The sequence below is a fragment of the Salvia miltiorrhiza genome, chromosome 8, assembly GCF_028751815.1.
Source record: "Salvia miltiorrhiza cultivar Shanhuang (shh) chromosome 8, IMPLAD_Smil_shh, whole genome shotgun sequence".
Taxonomy (NCBI): Eukaryota; Viridiplantae; Streptophyta; class Magnoliopsida; order Lamiales; family Lamiaceae; genus Salvia; species Salvia miltiorrhiza.
Genome location: NC_080394.1, coordinates 10,207,993 through 10,229,763, shown reverse-complemented (window position 1 = coordinate 10,229,763; position 21,771 = coordinate 10,207,993). Strand labels below are relative to the sequence as shown.

Sequence of the window (21,771 nt, the reverse complement as noted above, 5' to 3'; positions counted from 1 at the left end):
CTAATCCGGAATCATGCATGCATGCGTAAATCAGAAGAAATAGAATGATGTTCTTATTAATTCACTACATCGATCTCCTCATCGCAAGCCATTTTTAATTAGTTTAAGAGGTAATTATAACATGTGCATTTTCGTATTTATACTCTTCTTAATTTGACCTTTAACTAACTTGTGCGTCGTGGATCAACAATACTTCATAACGGAGCACCTGGACTTTTTGTCGTCTTCTTCGTGTACATTTTTTTTTTTCGGGGGTGAAGTCTCAATCAATAATTCGAATTTTGTTTTTGCAACAGTCATTACTAATTATAGGTATATTAAGATCATAAAAATGATAATTTAACTGCTCGTGGATATACTAATAAACTCCTAACATAATAATATTAATTGTATCGAATATTAAGTGCATGCCGACGGATATATATATATATATAAAACTCAGAAAGGCGATTTAGGAAAAAGCAAAAACTATTGCAACCGGAAAGATTGACATGTTTCCAAAATAGTACTCCCTCCGTCCCACTCCAATAGGCTCACTTCTCTCACTTCTTTTGGATACAGAGATTAAGAAAACTTACTTTCTGGTAGAAAAGTGGTAGTAAAGTGGTGTGGTCCACACCAATTAAGTACAATTTTTTTACCCAAAAAAAATGAGCCTATTGAAGTGGGACATTTCGAAAAGGAAAATGAGCCTAGTGGAGTGGAACGGAGGAAGTAAGACATATATATAGATAAACCTCTTAAATTATTGGGGGCCAGCTAGCTAGAATGAGAATCCATCCATTAATGGCTACTTTCCTATAACTCCAAACACCCAATTCTTTTTTACCTTTTTACCAGCACAACTTCTTTTCCTTTATCCTTTCTTTTGATGGAACATAAGTACTTACCCTCAACGACAAATTAAAAGCTCTTAATTATTATTCACAATGTAATAAAAAAAAGTATTAATTGGCAAAAATGCATGCCCTAATCCTTACCTTAAATTGCATATGAAAAGAATTATAAAAAAAAATAAGGCATGTTTTATTGTATCTCAATTTTCATAAAACTATATTTGCATACTTAAGTCTTCTTGGGGATGGCCTATTGATGGAATGAGAATTCTACCATACGTGTCTCGCATGGTCGTTACAGAAAAGTCACGTCATAAAAAAAAATTGCATAACTAAGCTGAGATGAATTTAAAATTGTAGTAATATATTTTTATTTTATATTTCATCCATCCACAAAAAATAGTCCCTTATTGCTATTTTGGGATGTCCACAAAACTTAGTCTCTTTCTATTTTTAGAAACTATCTATCAGATGATGAACCTTATTCTCAACTCACAATACAATTAATTACCATTATTAACACAACCTTTTAAGTGAGAGCCTCCACTCACAATAAACCATTTTCATTAAAATCAGTGTCGTCTCCTTTTAGGACTATTTTTTGTGAACAGAGGGAATAGTATTTATCTTTTCCAAATTTTGTATATTTTTAAATTTAAATTATATATAAACGGTGATAAGAAACCCATGATGAGATTGTCTTTGTGTTCACATATAACGTACCTATATTTGAAACTTGTTAATTTTTTTCTTTATCTTTTCCTGAGTATTTGCTTATTTGAAAATGATTTAAAATCTCCAAAGTTCCATCTTTCATCGTTGGATCTACCCCAAACAAAAGAAAGATTTTCATGTTCACCGGCCCATATTAAGCCCAGAATGAATTCAGTGGCCCGCTAGATTCAACTAGAAAAAAGGGCTACATTTTACATTTGGCCCTTTATATTCACAAAAAAAAAAAAAACTCTTTAAATCTAGTATCTAATTGATAAAATGATCATTTAATTTTAAATTAAATTAATTCAATATCCGATTTACCAAGACGCCTGATATTAATCCCAAATCTCAAATTCGAATAATAATACTCTCCATCCGTCCCACGAATCTTGACATGTATTCCTTTTTGGGCCGTCCCACGAATCTTGACACATTTTTAAATAAGGTAATAATTATTATCTTATCTCTGATACTTTATTACTATTATTACATTCTATCTCCTACTTTATTACTTTTACACTTTATTAACTACACACTTAAAACACTAATCTACAACTCCTTAATTCTCGTGCCGAAACCAAACATGTCAAGATTCGTGGGCAGTAATAAAAAAGATAGACCCTAGAATTCTAAAAATATTATACGTCCTACTTCCATATATAATGTGGTATCATTATTTTTTACTAATGACGTGACATTATTATACGGGCAAAAGAGTTGACATAGTCATCAAAATTATAATAAAATTTATATTCAAATGAAGTGTGAATTCTAAAATTTGAAAATGATGTGGTCGTCACTCGTCACATCTGTTTTGAGTCTTTGACTACAAATTGATGTCCTGTGGTGATACAAGTGTAATTTCCAACTGTATTTTTATTATAGTAATTAACATTAACATTTTGTGGTCAAATGAATACCTAACATTATGTTGTGATCCAATTCAACTCAAAGTTCTTGAATGAGAATATAGAAATACACAATATAAAATCCATGTATTGCTACCCATGCACTTCTGTGAGTTTGATTGTTACTTTTCATCTATAGCTGTCTCAAATTTTTTTCGACAGGCTTAATTTATAAATTAGTAATTAAAATTGGAAAAGAAAAACGTGAGACAAATGAATTTGAATTTGCTATCACAATTACTTCACGTTTGTTTCTTCTTAGCAGTGCAGTACGAATTAATTGTGTTGTTGAAGCAATCAATTCTTCAATTAATTTGATGGAACAAATCAATGAAAAGAAAGAAGAAAAGTGCAACTTCCTTTTGTAATTGGATAGACCCCAACGTGTGTTGGCCTCTCAATTTCTTCCCAAAATATTTTGCACATGTAACGCCTTGGACACTTAATTATTTGTCGGTTTCTTATTGCTCATAAATGAGTGTTCCTCCAAATATGATTGCTGTTTCATCAATTTTATTGGCACACGAATTTTCTAAATATTTTATTCTTATTCTAATACTACTATTATTATTAATTATCACACGTGCAGTTATATTATGAGTATATATGTATTTGGTGTGTGTATATTAGATTCTAAAACAACATACTCCCTCCATTCTTCGTCCCGTTTATATAAGTTTATTTTCATAAAAAATAATAATTTTTTTATTAATATATTTTAACTTACTTCATTTTAAATTTATTATTAAAGATTTGGATGATTTTTTAAAAGTATTTACTTCATTTTAATTTACATTTTAACTTTTAAAGTATTTATATCTTAAATTTTTTTTAGCATGATGTAAACCTTGAAATTATCGAAGCATAAATCTTGAAATTATCGAAGCATATAGAATTATATATTGCTTTACATATATATTGGTCAAATTCCTTTGACACGTGCTAACTGAGTTAAAGTCTACGTAACATCTGTTTCAGAAGTCACGAGATATGTTTAAGTATTTAAAAACTTTTATGAACTCTACAAAGCTATGTATATTCTCTTGATAATAAGACTATGCAATTTTTAGAATTTCAACAAAATCTATAATTTTAATATTGCTCTGTAAAAAAATAACGCTAGAGTAAAACCTAGCAAAAAAATTAACACTAGAATAAATCATGTTTGCATGTTAATTTCCTAAACTCAAATACTATTAATTACTAATTATTTCACAAGAAATGGTCATAACACAACAAAATTAATTATAAATCAAACACTGTATTAATTCTAGACTTTTGAGAGAAGAAAATGACTTTGGATGCCAAAAACTGCATCTGCATGCAATGAATGACTGTCTGGTAGCATAGCAAAACTGTACCCCACTTGTTTCCTACTTACGCACCAACAAATAGAGTATCCTCAAAAAAAATTCTTGCCTATAATAGGAAATGTGGAGAAAAGAAGGACGAGTTAATTAAATTAACACTTAAATAATTGATGTACAAAATTATTGTAGGATTAGAGAAGCTTCTTCCCATAATCGCATGAGTCTAAATAATTTATTCTAAATTTGTATTTTACCGTAATGTTCATATACTAATAATGTGTTTTAAGTATAAAGTATAATTAAGTGTAACGATTTAGTAAGATACACTGCGGCATGCTTTGATTCAAATATAATTTCTTGTAACTGAGTCATTACACCACCATAAGTGGTCGTTTCGTATCCAATTTATTATTGGGGGTTAAAATCATTTTTTTTAAATATCAAAATTATAAGGTTAAAAAGTGTGCTTTTTTGTTTCTTTTTTTTAGGGGGGTGGGGGGTTGCTTGGGCTCACCCCTGCCCGCCCTAATATCCCCTTAATTTTTTTTTTAACTTCTAATTGCAATCCCCCAATTTAGATATATTTCCAGAAATATTTACTCCCTAGATTATATATCACAGATAAGATGAAACAAACCCTTGTCCCATCCAACTATTGTTTCTAGTCTTTGTATCATATGTCAACCTATGATGCAAACGTAAGAAAATAAAACTCAAAGAAATCGTGCAAAAATAAAACTCATAATTACCTACTTTAATTTTATGATTGACTTGGATATAGATAAGAGAAGTCCACGGTTACTGTTCGTCGAAATAAGTGTTTGGTTTGAGGAAGAAATTACTAATTAATTCCGTGCATTATTATGGAAGCCTTTGTCAAATATGCCTAATTTCACTTTGAATTTTAAGTAATTTTCTAGTGTAACATCATTGTCAATACTCAGATTATGGAGGTTTCTTTGAAATTGGGCAAATTAAGTTGTTATCTGGTCTTTTGCAAATTTTACTCAGATTTTCGAATCTAAACAATTACCTTTAAGCATGAAGAAAAGTATAGTCAAGTTGAACACGCTATTATATATTTAAAATTAGGGTAAATATCATGAAAACCCTTGAACTATACCCACTTTATCAAAAATACTCTGAAACTTTTGAAATATTCTCTAAACCCTCAAACTATCAGAATTTTATCAAATATATCCCGCATCTATTTTTCGGTTACCAGAAACATGATGTGACTCGCCGGATGCCACAAAAAACGACTTCGTTTCGTATCATATTCTATCATGTTTATCTCTAATTCTAGGTTATTAGCGTGAATTTCAAACACGATAGGAGTAAATTTTAAATTTCAGAGTGGATTTTTTTAAAGGATATGGTACGAAACAACATCGTTTTTGCCATTGCATTAAGAAAATTTGAATATAAATTATATTGTGGCATCCGACGAGCCACATCATGTTTTTGGTGACCGAAAAATAGATGCGGGATATATTTGATAAAAACCTGATAGTTTGAGGGTTAATAGAACATTTTGAAAGTTTCAGGGTATTTTTGATAAAGTAGATATACTTCAGGGATTTTCATGATATTTACCCTTAAAATTATTGTGATTTTATTTTTTTTAACTTGTGTACGTATATCAATAATTGGAATTGTCAATATTGGATATCGACGAACTAGTATTGAACCAAACACAGTTATATTCGACTAAATCAACTTGTTACATGCGTGTTCTCATCAAGCTGCAATATTCTACAATCTGAAAACAATTTGGATTAAGTTACTTATATTTAGCCAAACTTAAATATCTTGTTTTAGAGAAACTCGGACAAATCGACCACTTTTATATCTAATCACATCAAATTTTGTTCTTTAGGCGAGGGATATTACACTTTACCTAAACGTTCACTTAAGGGCGGGCATTTGAATGGGCATTTAAATGGATCGATTAGATAAAAATAGTAATATTACTTCATTGTTTACATTGATGGATTGAAACTTTTGGATATGGCTCTTGATTATTTGTACTATTTGAGCTAATTTTGCTTGATTCATATTTCATTGAAAAGATAGGAGTGGAGAAATTATGCTTTTGAGTATAAAATTACTCAATTATGCATTTTATCAATCATGTAAAATAAATATCTATAAATTGTGGGAAGGATCCCATCTAGGACATAATCACCGAGAATTGGATTCAAATTAACCAATGTTTGAAGTTTGGTTAGGTTGATTGGTGTACTATTGTCCAACTTATTTTCAATCTTTTTAATCAAATCATATATTTTTGGACCCGATAATCTCACCTAATAAAAGAAAACATCAATATTTTTAAATATAAAAATCGAAAAGGCCTAAAATTAAACCTAATATATCAAAATGCTATGTTTTTGTTCGATTTTTGAAAACTGAGATCAAACGACGCCATGTAGGTATTAATCTTGAGATAAATGAAAATAAATCTTGACTTTTAACATAAATATATAAATCTTGACTTTTAACATAATTATATAAATATAAATCAAACACCGGTCGTGGCCATACAATTTTACTAGGAGTATTAAACAACAGGCTGCACTTGCATCCGACCATGATATGGCGTCGTACAGAAATTGTCTGCGCCACCGACTGCATGTCACTGTTGTAGATAAAGGATTTTGTTTTCTGCTTTTGTTTTTTTAAATAAAACTCACTTTCTTAAAGTTGGTAATTTATCTCTCATGCACCACTGCTATTACATGACAAAACCTTGGGTACGGGCGTCCACACCACAACTCTTAATTTCCCTTAAAAATTAATGTCTTTACTACTATTTTCTACTCCATACAATAGAACTCTTGAAAATATGTGATTATACCTTTTTTTAATCTAGTTTATACTTTTTCACTAATTTTTATATTGAAAAAAAGTGAGCCACTTTTAACATAACGATCAAAGAAAATAATTTTTAGTTAGAGGTCGATTAAAATTTAGTGTTCAATTTTTAATTAAATAGTGTGCATAGTGCAAACATTGACATAACACAATGTATCTCGTATTTTTATTATAAATTTGAGTTTGAAAGATCATAATTGAGTTCTAGACTTTTAGTCATCTCGCCTGGAGCTTCACAAACAACCTCTTATTTATGAGTATCATCTCATCTGAACCTCGAAATATCAAAATTGAATTATAAGCATTATCTCGTCTAAAGCTTGAAAGAGCTTCATCAAATGTGAAATTATATTCAATCATCTCCTATGATCAACTCCCTAGCGAACAAAACTCTAACAACTTAAATTAATAATAATTACAAATTTAATTATTATAATTTGTGTTTAGTACTCCCTCCGTCCCAATATTCAAGTCTCCTTGCTTTTGGGCACGAGTATTAAGGAGAGTTAAATTAGATGTAAAAGTAGTAGGGACCACAGAATTAGTGTTTTATTTAATGTTATTTTATTAACTAATTAAATTGACTAATAAAATGCCTTTTAGATTAAAAATAGATTCTGTTTTATCTTTAATAGAATTACTTTAAACATTACAATTAATTAAAGTCATTGCTGCCCATTTACAAAGGGAAAACACGGCAGAACAGAGGGGAAAAAAAGGCGGCAGAGTTTGGGCTCCAAACTTAATCATTTCATTCCAAAAAATTTGAAAACACAACAATTTTCGTGCAACTACAGCTATATAAAGAGAGCTATTGTTTGCTCACAATTCTTACATAATCAAGTGACCAAAAGAGAATCCAAAAAAAAGAGGATGAGAAGAAAAGATTTAACAACAAAGGAGAGGTCTTCTATGCTTCAATTCCTTCTTCTTGAAAGCAAAAATGGGAAGCCACCAAGAGGGAAGATGAAAGCTATGGATGAGAAGTTACACGTCTGCCGGCGGACTGTTTCGCGCATTTGGGCTGAGGCAAAACAACAACAAAATCAAGGGCATGCCATAAACTCATCAAGTAAGAAGATAGCAAGACCAAGGAGAAAAAGAGTTGAAATAGACCTAGAGCTAATTGCAAGTTTAGATTTAACAAAGAGGTCCACCATAAGGAGACTAGCTAGTGACATAAATTGTAGCAAGAGCACCATAGGTCGGTGGATAGATCAAGGTCTGATCAAAGCTCACACGAGTGCACTAAGACCTGACCTTACAGCCCAAAATAAGCTGTTAAGGTTGAGGTTTTGCTTAGATGCAATAGAGATTGGCAGGCTGTCACATAACTTGAGGTTCAAGAGCATGCATGCAAAACATTGTACACGTAGATGAGAAATGGTTTTACTTAACCAAGAGTTCTCACAGGTTCTATTTAACACCAACAGAGACTGAACCACATAGAAGTTGCAAGAACAAGAACTTCATAAAAAAGGTGATGTTTATATCTGCAGTGTGCCGGCCACTGTTTGCTGAAGATGGGAGCATTTTATTTGATGGGAAGATAGGCATATTCCCATTTACAGAGATGGTGGCAGCAAAAAGATCAAGTAAGAACTGGGTGGCTGGAACTCTAGAGCAAAAGCCCATAGAAAGTGTCAGCAAACCAGTTATGAGAGACTATTTCATCAACAAGGTAATGCCTATATGCATCATTTATATGGCAGATTGAAAAGTTATAAGAAAGACTATTTCATGCTTACTTATTTAATATGACAGATTGTGCCTGCCATCATAGCCAAGTGGCCCTCTTTTGCAAGCAAAGATGTGTTTATTCAACAAGATAATGCAAGACCACATATTTGCAATGATGACTTGGAGTTTAGAGAGGCTGCCACACGTGATGGTTTCAATATCAACATTGTGAATCAACCTCCAAACTCACCCGACACCAATATCAATGACCTTGGATTTTTTAGGGCCATTCAAAGCCTACAAACTGAAATTGCATGCAGTGATGTTGATGATTTAGTAAATGCAGTGCATAAAGCTTATGAAGACCTAGATCCAATGTCTTTAAATTGTGTTTTCTTAAGCTTACAAGGTTGCATGTTGGAGACCATGAAGGTGAAAGGCAATAACTGTTACAAGCTGCCACATATGAAGAAAGGTTCATTGATGAGACAAGATTTACTTCCAATAAGTTTGGAAGTCCCCCATGAACTTGTCACATAAAGCGTGAGATATTTGAAAGAGAAAGGTGCAGAGGAAGGACTAGAAGAGCTAATGGACAGATTAGGCATTTGAAGCAAATATGGATGGCATTGAAGAACTTTTCAATGCCATGATGTTGCTTGATTAAAGCTATCATCTTGAAGGGTTTTCGAGTTTTTGTAAATGCCTACATGAAGATATAGTGCATTTTATATTCTGTAGTAGGAAACATGTTTAGAAAAGTTGAAAATGTGTGGCAGATTTTATTTGTTTCCATTTAATGCCTATATGCAGCAAAGTAGCATGATTAATGAATGTGCCAGCCAACTACACACCCCAAGATTAAGGTGGCAGCCAACTACACAACCCACAATTAATGCCAGCACACCAAGATAGCAAGAACAACCACCAAACATGAAGATGGCAGCCAACTACACACCCCACAAATAATGGCAGCCAACTACACACCCCACAATTAAGATGGCAGCCAACTACACATCACAACGTAAGCACACGAACACACAAAGCACAGACAACACATTTAACCATCATAGGTTGATATCAGAGCATGTTTATATCATTTCAGATCCAATTGACAACCAACAAACCCTAGTGCTCTTGCATGCAGCCACCAAGAAACCCAAGCACACAATTAATCAGGGGAAACAGAATTGAGAATCACCCGAAACTAAATAAGCATGAGCCCAAGCACACAATTAATCAGGGGAAACAGAATTGGGAATCACCCGAAACTAAATAAGCATGAGAAACAGGAAAGATATCACCGGAAACAAATATAAATTCGAAACAGGAGGAGAAGTCACCGGAAACAGAATTGGGAACATATGTGCGAGCATCCGCAGGTGGGCTTTGGATGCAGAGGGCCACCACTCGTTTGGTTCCTATAATTTCGCCTCCAATTCCTCCGAGTTCGCCAGCCATCTAGGGTTTTCCTCGCTCAGAAAGTCAGATCCCCAAGTTTCATGACAGAGAAGGTCGAAATCTCTCTTGATTTCAGAGGATTTAGGGAACCTCATTCTAGTTTTCATCTTTGCGGGGCGTCGGATGATCGGAGGTCGAAACAGAGGAGAATGACTCTCATCTACCTCATACTCTCGGACGCCCTCGCTCTCTGACGCGCCACCACCACACTCCTCAGGCGACGCCGGCAACGTCTCCGACAGGGAGAAAGAGAAAAACACGGGCGGTGGATCACCCCACAATGACAGAGAATCTTCGGTGTCGGAAATCACTTCATCGCTCAGATATTCCTTCCAACCATACGAAGGGTTCATCACGGCGGAGGAGAAGAACGGAGAAAGGCGGCGGACTGAAAGAATGGAGGAAGACGACGAGCCTTAGGGTTTTCACCTGAAGCGGGCGACGTTTGATTTTAGAGAGAAAGGGCGAAGAGAGAGAGAGAGTGAGAGAGAGAGATTCGAGATATGATAGGGTTAGCAATAGATAGGGAAAGAGAGAGAGAATTGTTATAATTAGTGGAGAGAGAGAGAGTGAATTGTTAATTAATTGAACTAATTCTATCTTAGTTTATGCTAAAAAAGGAAATGAGACTTGAATATTGGGACGGCTCAAAAAGGAATAGGAGACTTGAATATTGGGACGGAGGGAGTAACTAATACTTCTCCGGGCCATCCCAACAAAAGTGAGTCATTTTCTTTGTTGAGCAAAAATTAGGGAATTTAAGACTCAAATAATAAAACTAATTACACTCTTATTTTTATTAATCACTCTAATTAATGCTCATTCCCAAACCTTTTTTCACTTTTTTCACACTCTCTCTTTCTTCTCTCGATGGGCAACTCTTATGTGGAAGTTCCTGAGGGAAAGGCGCTGAACCTCCTACCCTATTCTGGCGCCGCCGACCATTTTCCTCGACCTCGACTTATCGACCATCTATCTCTCTCTCTCTCTGACTTATAATACTGACATAAAGCGAGAGGCGTCGCTGCTTGTACCCGCTCAGGCGACAACAACCGTCGTCGGGCACGCCTACTCTCGTCTCTCTTCGGACACATCTGCACAAGCCTGCCGCCGCTCGTATTTCAAGTGGTAGCGCCACCTCACTCTTTCCCCAAACCCTAGGTTCCCAGATCCAACCACCACTGCCCTTCTTCCCCACTGAATTTTGGTGCCTGACTCTCTTAGCCTCTATATCTCTCTCTTGGTATCAGACGAGCATCAGCGACCAGCCACTGTTGACCACCTCACTAATTTGCTTGATTTTTGGATTTTTTTTCGTTGCCAATCTCCATTTTTCCCATTTTTTATTGCCCAACCACTCCTTACTTTCCCAAACCCTAGATCCCTATATCGTGGCCACCAGGTCTCCGGAGGTTGAATAGACAGGATAGGGACAAGAGGGATTTGGGTCTTTGATTTAGGTTGAATATATGGAGGTCTCCGGCCACCATCCAGGTCTTCGATGGAAAGGAGGTTGAATGGAGATTTGGGTGTGTTTGTGAGATATACGAGAGAAAGTGAGACCAGAGGGAGCAGAGAGGCCGGTCGGCCTCGCCGGAAGAAGAACTGTGACGGCGTCGAAGAGAAACCGCATCGAAAAAACATTCAGATAGAGATATATATATATATAGAGAGAGAGAGAGAGGGAGAATTGAAGGACGAGGGTATGTATGTTTTTCAAAATTAATTAATTAATTTAAATTTTGGACTTTAATTAAATTAAAAATGATTAATTATTTAGATATTCATTTAATCACAAATATGTAAACATACTTAAACAATTAAACATTATATCCTTAAATCACGTGTCCAAAATAAATGTCTCACTTATGATCGGACGGATGAAGTACAATTTAGTGTCCTAAAAAAAAAGAATATATTTACCACTTGAGGATTGTATTAAATAAAAAATTGGCATGACGTGGCTGAGTGGGTCCTAGGTGTTCCCTTTGGGTGGTGCATAGCGGGCCCAGTGTGTGACCGTTCAACCCTGCACGACGTGTAGAAATTGCCCCCCCTCGCTGCTATTTTTCCCCCACAACGCTTATGTCACGTCCACCCCACCTGACGTCTAACTTGACGCACGCCATTGTTTTTGCGGTGTATAAATAGAGTCGGTTCGCTTCCCCCTTCTCCCATTCTCACTAACTTCCTCTCTACAAATATTGCGCCACCAATGGCAATGGCACCTCACACAACTTCCAAAAACGCAAAGGCTCTTCACTTTATTGAAGAGATGACACGAAATGTAGACGCTGTACAGGAACAAGTACTCGCCCAAATCCTCTCCCAAAACTCGGGAACTGAATATCTCAAGCGTTTCCATCTCGCCGGCGCCACCGATCGCCACGCCTTTAAATCCAAAATTCCGATGATTACCTACGAAGATATCCAGCCTTTGATTCAGAGGATCGCTAATGGCGACCGCTCTCCGATTTTATCAGCACACCCCATCTCCGAATTCCTTACCAGGTATAAATAAACCCATTGCATTCTAAGAAGTGAATCTCCGGTTTGAGCGATGAAAATGAATTTATTCTGTTTGATTTTGTGTTTGCACAGTTCTGGAACTTCAGCTGGTGAAAGAAAGCTGATGCCAACTATCGGAGAAGAATGGGATCGCCGTCAGCTTCTGTACAGTCTTCTCATGCCTGTTATGGAGCAGTAAGTATCCATCAATAATGACTAGTAGTATTTGTTTTTGCTGAAAATGAGTTGAATGTTAATTTGGTGATGGAACAGATACGTGAAAGGGCTGGACAAAGGCAAAGGGCTCTACTTCTACTTCATAAAGTCGGAGACAAAGACTCCGGGCGGGCTACTAGCCCGCCCCGTACTGACAAGCTACTACAAAAGCGACCTCTTCAAGACCCGACCCTACGACCCGTTTAACGTCTACACCAGCCCTAACGAAGCCATCCTCTGCGAGGATTCCTCCCAAAGCATGTACGCGCAAATGCTGTGCGGCCTCTACGACCGCCAACAAGTCCTCCGGGTCGGGGCGGTGTTCGCCTCCGGCCTCAGCCGGGCCATCCGCTTCCTCCAGCTCAAGTGGAAGTCACTGGCCCACGATATCCGAACCGGGTCGCTCAATCCGATATTCACGGACAAGTCTCTCCGCGAGTGCATGGGCCGAATCATGCGGCCCGACCCGGAGCTGGCTGATTTCATCACCCGGGAATGCGAGAAAGACATGTGGGAGGGAATCATCACGAGAATTTGGCCTAACACCAAATATCTGGATGTGGTTGTGACGGGGGCGATGGCGCAGTATATCCCGACGCTCGATTATTACAGCGGCGGACTGCCCAAGGCGTGCACCATGTACGCCTCGTCGGAGTGCTACTTCGGCCTCAATCTGAAGCCCATGTGCGATCCGTCGGAGGTATCCTACACCATCATGCCAAACATGGCCTATTTCGAGTTTCTGCCCACCGACTCGGCGGCGGAGCTGGTCGACCTTGCCGCCGTGCAAGTGGGCAAGGAATACGAGCTGGTGGTCACCACGTACGCGGGGCTGTGCCGGTACCGGGTGGGCGACATCCTCCGCGTCACGGGGTTCCACAACTCGGCGCCACAGTTCCGGTTCGTGCGGCGGAAGAACGTGCTGCTGAGCATCGACTCCGACAAGACGGACGAGCCGGAGCTGCAGGCGGCGGTGGAGAAGGCGTCGGAGCTCCTGAGGGAGTTGAAGACGGGCGTGGTGGAGTACACGAGCTACGCGGAGACGAAGACGGTGCCGGGGCACTACGTGATATACTGGGAGCTGCTGGGGGGGACGTGGCCGGGGGAGGCGGTGCTGGAGCGGTGCTGCCTGGCCATGGAGGAGGAGCTGAACGCGGTGTACCGGCAGGGGAGGGTGGCGGACGGGTCGATCGGGCCGTTGGAGATCCGGGTGGTGAGGAGCGGCACGTTTGAGGAGCTCATGGACTTCGCCATATCCAAGGGGGCTTCCATCAATCAGTATAAAGTGCCGAGATGCGTTACCTTTGCACCCATCGTCGAGCTTCTCGACTCCAGGATTGTTTCCACCCATTTCAGCCCCTCGCTGCCGCGCTGGACCTCCCAACGCCGTTTCTGATCCATCTCATTATATGTGCTTCACTTTTGCCTCAAAATAAAAGCTAGCTAGCTCTGTGGTTTTAGGTTTTTGTGTTTGTTTAATTGTATTCGGTATGGTCACATCTACAACACAACCACGATCACCAATTCACAGAAAAAAGATAGATAGATATATGGGGAAGAATATATTCAGTACTAGCTAGGATAATATCAATGAGCTCCGTGTGTAGTAAGGAAATTGGTTTTTTTTTTCTTTTAGATATTCTTATATATCTTGGTGCGCAAATATCGTTACAAACGATGAGATCCGTATATGTTAGGTGTCGATCGATCGAATGGGCATATCATCCTCCAAACTCCTTTTCATTTATACCAAATGTTATTTTGTTAATTTACTTTATATAGGAGTACGATTTTACCACAGGGTGGGGTTAAAATTGCTAAATTTAATTAAGAGGTTGGTGAAAAACACATGATATCCAGTGCACCATATCGCATGTCTCACTTTCAATTTTTTTGATTTTCTTTAATATAGCATGTTTTTTATTTAAATTTTCCACGCTTTAGTTTATTATTGTAATTGTAATTATTAACTGGAGTTTATTTCATCCAATTAGGGTATATAATTATTTTTATCTTTTAATTTCACTTTTATTAGTTAATAATTCATTATTACAATTGCTAAATCTAAAATTATGTTATCTTTTTCTAAATCTCAATTTTTTGAAATTATATTGAGTATAATTCTTATCACTACAATAAATGTTATTTTTGTAAAAAATATTATTAGCCTAATAGATATAATAGTCATGAGACACAATGATACACATAAAATTATAGAATACTAAATTCGAATAAAAAAAGCTTGCATGTGGATGTGGGCAAGTAAATGACTAGAGCAAGTTTAATAAAACAATTAAATTCCTTTTCCCTTTTTTGAGATGTCAGTACGTACATATTATATCATGAAATACATATTACAATTAAGTGATCAAGTGGGTACAAACTAAATCATAATCAAATCAATAACCAAACTAATGTAAACTAGACCAAACAAAATGAAAATACTAAATACACAAAGAGATCGTTTTTCCATGTATGTCAAGGAATTGTAAATTCCTATGATCTCTCATCTTAGGTGACCAATCACCATTCACCAACCCTAGCTAATGAAAACAGAATAATAAATTAAGAGGGTGCTTGCCTAACCTTATTTTAAGGAGCTTATAAGATGTTTAAAGAGCTTATAAGATGTAGTTTCTTAAGAGCTTAGAAGTTGTCAAAGTGTTTGGGTAATTGTGCTTATAAGCTAGAGAGAGGTTTTTTAGTTAGTGAGAAAAAATCTTTATTAGAGAGAGAAAATTGGAAAAAAAAAATTAGAATGATGTACGATGAAAATAAAAAATTATAATTGAGTCATTTTTGTAAAATGAGTGTTGCTTATAAGACAATGAGAAAATAAGTTGGATAGAGAAACTTATGTTTTGGTGAGCTTATTTTTACAACTTATAAGTTGTTCAAGAGTTTATTTTGCCAAACATTTTGAAGGAGCTTATAACCTCCTAAACAGCTTATAAGCTAAGCCAAACACCCGTAGTATAAGTTTGATTATTTTTCTCATTAAATCTTACTTTTCATTATAATCCCTTAGCTAAACAACAGAAAATTATCTCTCAAATGTTGTAGTTTGGCCTTATAACTTCTAATTTGACCTTCTTTATCACAGTATAACCCAACATCTTCATTTAAATTAGCTTTATATAACAAATTACAGTGATTTGGGGAAACAACTGAATATAATTCAAGATATTTTACATAAGGTGAGGCGAATTCATAGACAAAACTCTCGACAAATGGGCGGGGCTTTCCAATCTAAGATATATAGAAGTGTATAACCTTTCTTTCTTATCTCAGAGTTGGGCTGGGCTCCTAACTCGAATACGGGTCATCACTTACACTTCTCATCTAATAAAATGCTTTCAAAATATTTTCATAGCAATAAGCGTATGTATGAAACAATTTATTTGTTTATGACTTAGTCAATGATAAGTTGATAACAATTTATTTGTATGATAATTTTTTTGTAAATATAGTATATTACATTAATTTATGTCCTTATATTTGATAGTACATAATAAGAATATAATAAGAATTACAACAAGACTTTTTATATAAGTATATGGATAGGTGGATAGACTACTGGTAAATGGCAATATATCAAATACGAAGTTAGTACAAGTGACATAACAAAGTTCATTGATTACTAGATAAATAGATAAATAAGGGAGATATTTTGTACAAGTGACATAACATCAAAGTGATTGTTAATGGGATTATGCCTAAAAAAGAAATAAGGGAGATATTTTGTAGACAAACCAAACAAAAAATTAGGAAAATATTTTGTAAATGAAGGAAGTGAATTATTAAATTTCTTGTATATATAATTGCTCTTATATATATATATATATATAGGGGAGGGCTAGAATAAAAACACTCTTAAGTGTATAAAATATAAATGATTTTCAGCCCTTAGATCATCAAGATCTACGGTTGATTCGTAACCCTTTAGGATGAATTCGTGGTCCTGGGTTCGAATCCCAAAGGTAGCAAAAATTTATTTTTCACAATTCGTAACCATGTTGGATGAATTCGTAACTCTGTTGGATAAAATTCGTACATTAAAAAACGTTTATATTTATATTTTAAGAAGTGTTTTTACTGTAGCCCTCCCCTATATATATATATATATATATATATATATATATATATATATATATATATATATATATAATAAGGATATAGTAGGAGATCAAACGTTATAAACAAAAACAATTTTATATAGCTATAAGTAAATAGATATAAGTGATCATACTTTATTTTTTACTTTCACTCCATGTCGTTGAATATTTAATATATATGTTTTCCTTGTACCATCATGTTGTATGATACAACAAGTTGTATAGGAGTATTTGTTAATTTAATTTATTAATTACAATGACGATGATATGATGTGTTAATATATACTCCGTCCGTCCCATAAAAATATAGTACATAATTTTTCTTTTTCATCTGTCTCATAAAAATATGCATACTCCATTTATAGTAATAATTCATCCACTAAACATCACAATCAATGTGAGACCATTTCTCCACTCGCACTACACTTTACAGTATTTTTTAAAACCTATGCCGTTTCTTATTATGCCTGTTTTTATGGGACGAAAGAGTACTATAAATAAATCAACTAAACATCACAATCAATGTGAGACTCTTTCTCCACTCGCACTACACTTTACAATATTTTTTAAAACCTATGCGGTCTCTTATTATACATGCTTTTATGGGACGAGAAAGCATTATAAATCAATAATACAAAAGATTTTGAAATTTACATAATTCATCCAACAAATACTGGCATCCCTTAAATTAAAATCAAAAGCTATAAAGGAATACCTTTTAATTATGCGTCGACTGAATTATTAGTTTATTTTAAAAAGTATTTTAATTGATGGGTCGAAATTGACGTATTAAGAATTTTCAAATACAACTGAATTCATGATCCAAAGAAAAACACATAAACCATTACAAAAATAAACAAATAAGGGTTAATTAAATTGTTGGTAGTTCCCATTTTTCCCATCATCGATTTTTTCTAATTTGTCTACATATAGATGGGTCTCGCATTTCCCGCATTCTCAATTCCTCCGATCACTATCCTCTCTCTCTCTAGAAATCACGTATCAATGGCGGGCATCTCTTCTTTGTCATCTCCAGTGAACACTCCGGCACATGCTAAGGAACTTGAATTGATCGAAGAAACCACCAAAAATGCTTACGAACTACAAAACTACGCATTAGCACAAATTCTCACCCAAAATGCGCACACTGAATATCTCAAGAACTTCAATCTCGACGGAGCTACCGATCGGAAATCATTCCTATCCAAAGTTCCGATGGTTACCTACGACGATCTTCAGCCGATGATTCAAAGACTAGTCGACGGCGACCGCACTCCAATTTTATGTGCTCTCCCCATTTCCGAGTTCTTGAGCAGGTAGTTAACTATCTTGCAAATTTAGCTAGTTACCTTACAAAAGTGATGTAGAGATTTGATGATAATATATTGAACAGCTCAGGAACTTCTTCCGGTGATCCAAAACTCTTTCCAAATCACGAAGAAGAAACGAATCGCCGTCTGCTTTTATGCAGTCTTATTAGACCTATTTTGAATAAGTGAGTACACTTAATAATTTTTAGATAATTGAATCGTGAAAAAGTGCATTAAGAATCCGATTTAATGAGCGGAAGCAACAGGTTCGTGAAGGGATGGGAGCAAGGCAAAGGGCTATACTTCATGTTCGTAAAGCCCGAGGCCCGGACTCGGGGCGGGCACCCGATCCAACCTGGATCCACGGGCATGGTGAGAAAGAGAGACGCAGAGTCCCGACCCCACGACCCGTATTATGATTTCACCAGCCCAACGGAGGCCATGTTTTGTACGGACCCCTTCCAAAGCATGTACACTCAAATGCTTTGCGCATTATACGAGCGCCAACAAGTGGGCCGGGTCGGGGCACAGTTCGCCCTGGGCCTGCTCCGGGCGATCAGGTTCCTCCAACTCAATTGGCAACAACTAACCCGTGATATCCGAACAGGGTCGCTCAGCCCGAATGTGACCGACCCATCGATCCGGGAATGCATGACCCGGGTCTTACGGCCCAACCCGGCTCTGGCGGGCTTTATCGCGCAGGAGTGTGTCAAGGGTAGCTGGGAGGGAATTATAATTCGAATTTGGCCCAACACAAAATATATCGATGTGATTATCACCGGCTCTACCGCGCAATATATTCCAACTCTGGATTACTACAGCGGCGGATTGCCCAAAATCAGCTGGATCTACGGCTCGCCGGAATGCTTTCCGGCAATCAATCTCAATCCCATATGCAATCCATCCGAAATTTCCTACACGATCATGCCAAACATGGCCTATCTCGAGTTCCTGCCGTATCTCCCTAACTCAGACCCGGTCGATCTAGCGGACGTCAAAATCGGGCAGGAATACGAACTCGTGGTCACCACGTACGCCGGTCTATACCGCTACCGAACCGGCGACATCATCCGAGTCACCGGCTTCCACAACTCGGCGCCGCAATTCCGATTCGTCAAACGAAGAAACGCGGTGCTGAGCGTCGGCGCGGACGAGACCGACGAAGTGGAGCTTCAGGCAGCGAGCGAGAAGGCGTCGAGATTCCTGGAGGAGTTCGGTGCGAGCGTGCTGGATTACACGAGTTATGCGGAGGCGGGTCACTACGTGGTGTATGTGGAGCTGCTGGTGAAGAAGTCGGGAGAGTCGCCGAGCGACGAGGTGATGGAGAAGTGCTGTGTGGTGATGGAGGAGTCGTTGATGATGAACTGGGTGTATCGGAGGTGTCGGGTTGAGGAGAAATCGATTGGGGCGTTGGAGATCCGAGTAGTGAAAAGTGGGGCGTTTGAGGAAATGGTGGACTACGCTGTTTCCAGAGGGGCTTCGGTTAATCTCTATAAAGTGCCCAGATGCCTCACCGTTAAACCTATTTTGGAGATTCTTCAATCGCGACTTCTATCCACACATTTTACTCCATCTATACCACAATCGATCCCAACTCCCACCAAACTATGAATTTTTCACATATTCTGTAATTTCATTACCGTTTTTAAATCTTTGTAATAATGTCATTATCTTTCATTTTATTAACACCTATAAATGTTTTCGTTTAAGTGAAATCTTAATATCAATTACTCCGAGCGGTAGAGACTCTTTCTGTAAATAAAAGAGATTTAGAGATCAAACTCCATTACTGCACTTCTCAAAGTCAAAAAAAGAAAACTTCAAAATTTGAGGTGCTGAATTTCAGTCCTACATCGCGCGGTCTTTGATTTTTCTTTATTTACTTATATAATTTATCAAAAAAAAAAACCGTCTATCGAATCCAAATATAACGGACAATTGGACCGAGTGAGTAGTCAATGGAACGGGTGGGTAAAATGTCATTTTCTTTTCGTGATATTTTAGTCACGTGATTTATTTCGCGGAAGAATGCGCTGCTCAGCATCGATATGGATAAAACCGACGAGACTACAGTTCAGGGGGCGGTGGAGAGCGCGTACAAACTGCTCTCCGAATCCAAAACAGTTGTGGCTGACTACACAAGTTACGCAGATACAACGTCAATCCCGGGTCACTACGTGATATTCTGGGAGCTACTCGTGAAGGATTCGGATGTTCGACCTAGTGGTGAGGTGATGGAGCAGTGTTGCCTAGCCATGGAGGAGGCCGTGGACGCACAGTACCATCGGTGTCGGGTGCTGGACAAATCTATTGGGCCGTTGGAGATTCGGGTTGAGCTTTGAAGAGCTGATGGACTATGCCGTGGAGAAGGGCAGCGCTGCGTTTAGTCGGTATAAAACGCCTAAGCGTGTGCATTTGAAGGCAATGGTGGACCTTCTCAACTCGCGGGTTGTGGCTGCCCATTTTAGCCCGTCTCTACCACATTGGTCGTCGGAACAACGCCTCTGAAGGATTATATCGTCACTCTTATATTTGTAGTAATCATGCTGAAATAAGTGTACAATAAACTTACTATCACTACTCAATAGAAGCGTCATGGATTTGGATTCGACTTCTGCTTGTGAAAAAGCACCTTTTGATTAACAGATGCATTAGGCCAATTCGCTATAGCTATTCACATTGAACAAATTTAGTAGTATTTCATATATAAATAGAATAAAATATGAATAACCATGAAGCATTTAATAATACACACATCCCTGTTTCGACATCATTGAGTGCATGTGTGAGAGAGAGTATCAAAACATTAATAGATTGAAACAAAAAAAGGCGACAAAGAAAGAGGAAATCTAGTAAAAAAATTACACGTTCTTTCTCCAGCTGCTGCTTCAGCTTCTGCCTTTTAGCATTATAAGGTTCTCACAATGGTTAAATTGATTAGGAGAACATAACTCATAAAGCACCCCTCCAACTGATAGAGAGAGAGAGAGCGAATACAAACAAGATAATACAAACAGAATTGTATTTAAAAGTTAGTTTAGGAATATAGACATCACATGAATTTGAGTCAATAAAAATATAGGAGACAAAGAGATGATGAAGATATGAAATTTAGTAGTCTGGGAACACCGTTGATTTATACATTTGTCTGAGAGAAGACTGCTCAAACTCTATGTAAATATCTTTATGTGGAAGAAATAAGGGCTCTGTTAAGCCTGGGCAACAGAAAAAAACAAAGTTCACTTAACAGTATTGATAAGACGAAAAATGCTGCTAATATCATATGCTCTACAGCTCTAGTGCACAACATGTAAAATATTCCAGAAGATGTTAACTCTCGTGATTTATAAGAGAAATAACAATTAAGATCCACGCAGTAGTTAAAAGTTACTAGTTGTGTTATTTCAGGGAAGATTTATGCCTGTCTTGCTAGGATTGCTCAGGAACACTACTTTTAACTTCTCTCTCTCTCTCTCTCTCTCTCTCTCTCTCTAATGGTATGTCTTTCCAAATATTAATTTTAAAATTTATGGCTTCTAGAGTGCTTATGGGTTGCTGGGCTTCAATACATACTTCTGAGCAAGGTCTCCTTCCTTAAGCTTTAAGCTTTAGGCCACCGAAATCTTGATGCTCCCAAACATGGAAAGTTGAGTATTTTACCAGATAAACATTAGATTATATTAGACAATATCAAGCAGCTAAAGTGAATCAAAGGGTCATCAATAGAACATTGTCTGTGTTTAATATATTGAATAAAGCCTAATGTTGCAGTTAACTCAACTAAACAAGTACTATTATAAAAAAAAATCATATATACCTTCAAGATCCAAGTC

At 37.0% G+C, this 21,771-nt stretch overlaps 3 protein-coding genes and 1 pseudogene across 3 annotated transcripts; all 4 read left to right on the top strand.

Moving 5' to 3' along the window:
* Nucleotides 1-7,521: 7,521 nt before the first annotated feature.
* Nucleotides 7,522-8,868, top strand: LOC130998047 (uncharacterized). Its single transcript, XM_057923483.1, has 3 exons — nt 7,522-8,014; nt 8,148-8,329; nt 8,413-8,868. Exons 1-3 carry the CDS (start codon nt 7,522-7,524, stop codon nt 8,866-8,868), a joined length of 1,131 nt encoding a protein of 376 aa, XP_057779466.1.
* A 3,102-nt stretch (nt 8,869-11,970) lies between these two features.
* LOC131000837 (probable indole-3-acetic acid-amido synthetase GH3.1) lies at nt 11,971-14,156 on the top strand. The gene is made up of 3 exons (XM_057926942.1): nt 11,971-12,300; nt 12,391-12,492; nt 12,571-14,156. Exons 1-3 carry the CDS (start codon nt 12,005-12,007, stop codon nt 13,907-13,909), a joined length of 1,737 nt encoding a protein of 578 aa, XP_057782925.1. The 5' UTR covers nt 11,971-12,004; the 3' UTR covers nt 13,910-14,156.
* Nucleotides 14,157-17,578: 3,422 nt separating this feature from the next.
* LOC131000835 (probable indole-3-acetic acid-amido synthetase GH3.1) lies at nt 17,579-19,647 on the top strand. Its single transcript, XM_057926938.1, has 3 exons — nt 17,579-17,944; nt 18,022-18,123; nt 18,205-19,647. Exons 1-3 carry the CDS (start codon nt 17,634-17,636, stop codon nt 19,547-19,549), a joined length of 1,758 nt encoding a protein of 585 aa, XP_057782921.1. The 5' UTR covers nt 17,579-17,633; the 3' UTR covers nt 19,550-19,647.
* Nucleotides 19,648-19,956: 309 nt separating this feature from the next.
* LOC131000937 (indole-3-acetic acid-amido synthetase GH3.3-like) lies at nt 19,957-20,736 on the top strand (annotated as a pseudogene).
* Nucleotides 20,737-21,771: the final 1,035 nt, after the last annotated feature.

Excerpts from the sequence above, each read along its gene's own strand:
- LOC130998047 (XM_057923483.1), top strand. The coding sequence starts at position 7,522 with ATGAGAAGAAAAGATTTAACAACAAAGGAGAGGTCTTCTATGCTTCAA. Across the intron at positions 8,015-8,147 it reads GAGCATGCATGCAAAACATT|TGTGCCGGCCACTGTTTGCT; the intron begins GTACACGTAGAT and ends TTATATCTGCAG. Across the intron at positions 8,330-8,412 it reads GAGACTATTTCATCAACAAG|ATTGTGCCTGCCATCATAGC; the intron begins GTAATGCCTATA and ends TTAATATGACAG.
- LOC131000837 (XM_057926942.1), top strand. The coding sequence starts at position 12,005 with ATGGCAATGGCACCTCACACAACTTCCAAAAACGCAAAGGCTCTTCAC. Across the intron at positions 12,301-12,390 it reads ATCTCCGAATTCCTTACCAG|TTCTGGAACTTCAGCTGGTG; the intron begins GTATAAATAAAC and ends GTGTTTGCACAG. Across the intron at positions 12,493-12,570 it reads CTCATGCCTGTTATGGAGCA|ATACGTGAAAGGGCTGGACA; the intron begins GTAAGTATCCAT and ends GTGATGGAACAG.
- LOC131000835 (XM_057926938.1), top strand. The coding sequence starts at position 17,634 with ATGGCGGGCATCTCTTCTTTGTCATCTCCAGTGAACACTCCGGCACAT. Across the intron at positions 17,945-18,021 it reads ATTTCCGAGTTCTTGAGCAG|CTCAGGAACTTCTTCCGGTG; the intron begins GTAGTTAACTAT and ends TATATTGAACAG. Across the intron at positions 18,124-18,204 it reads ATTAGACCTATTTTGAATAA|GTTCGTGAAGGGATGGGAGC; the intron begins GTGAGTACACTT and ends CGGAAGCAACAG.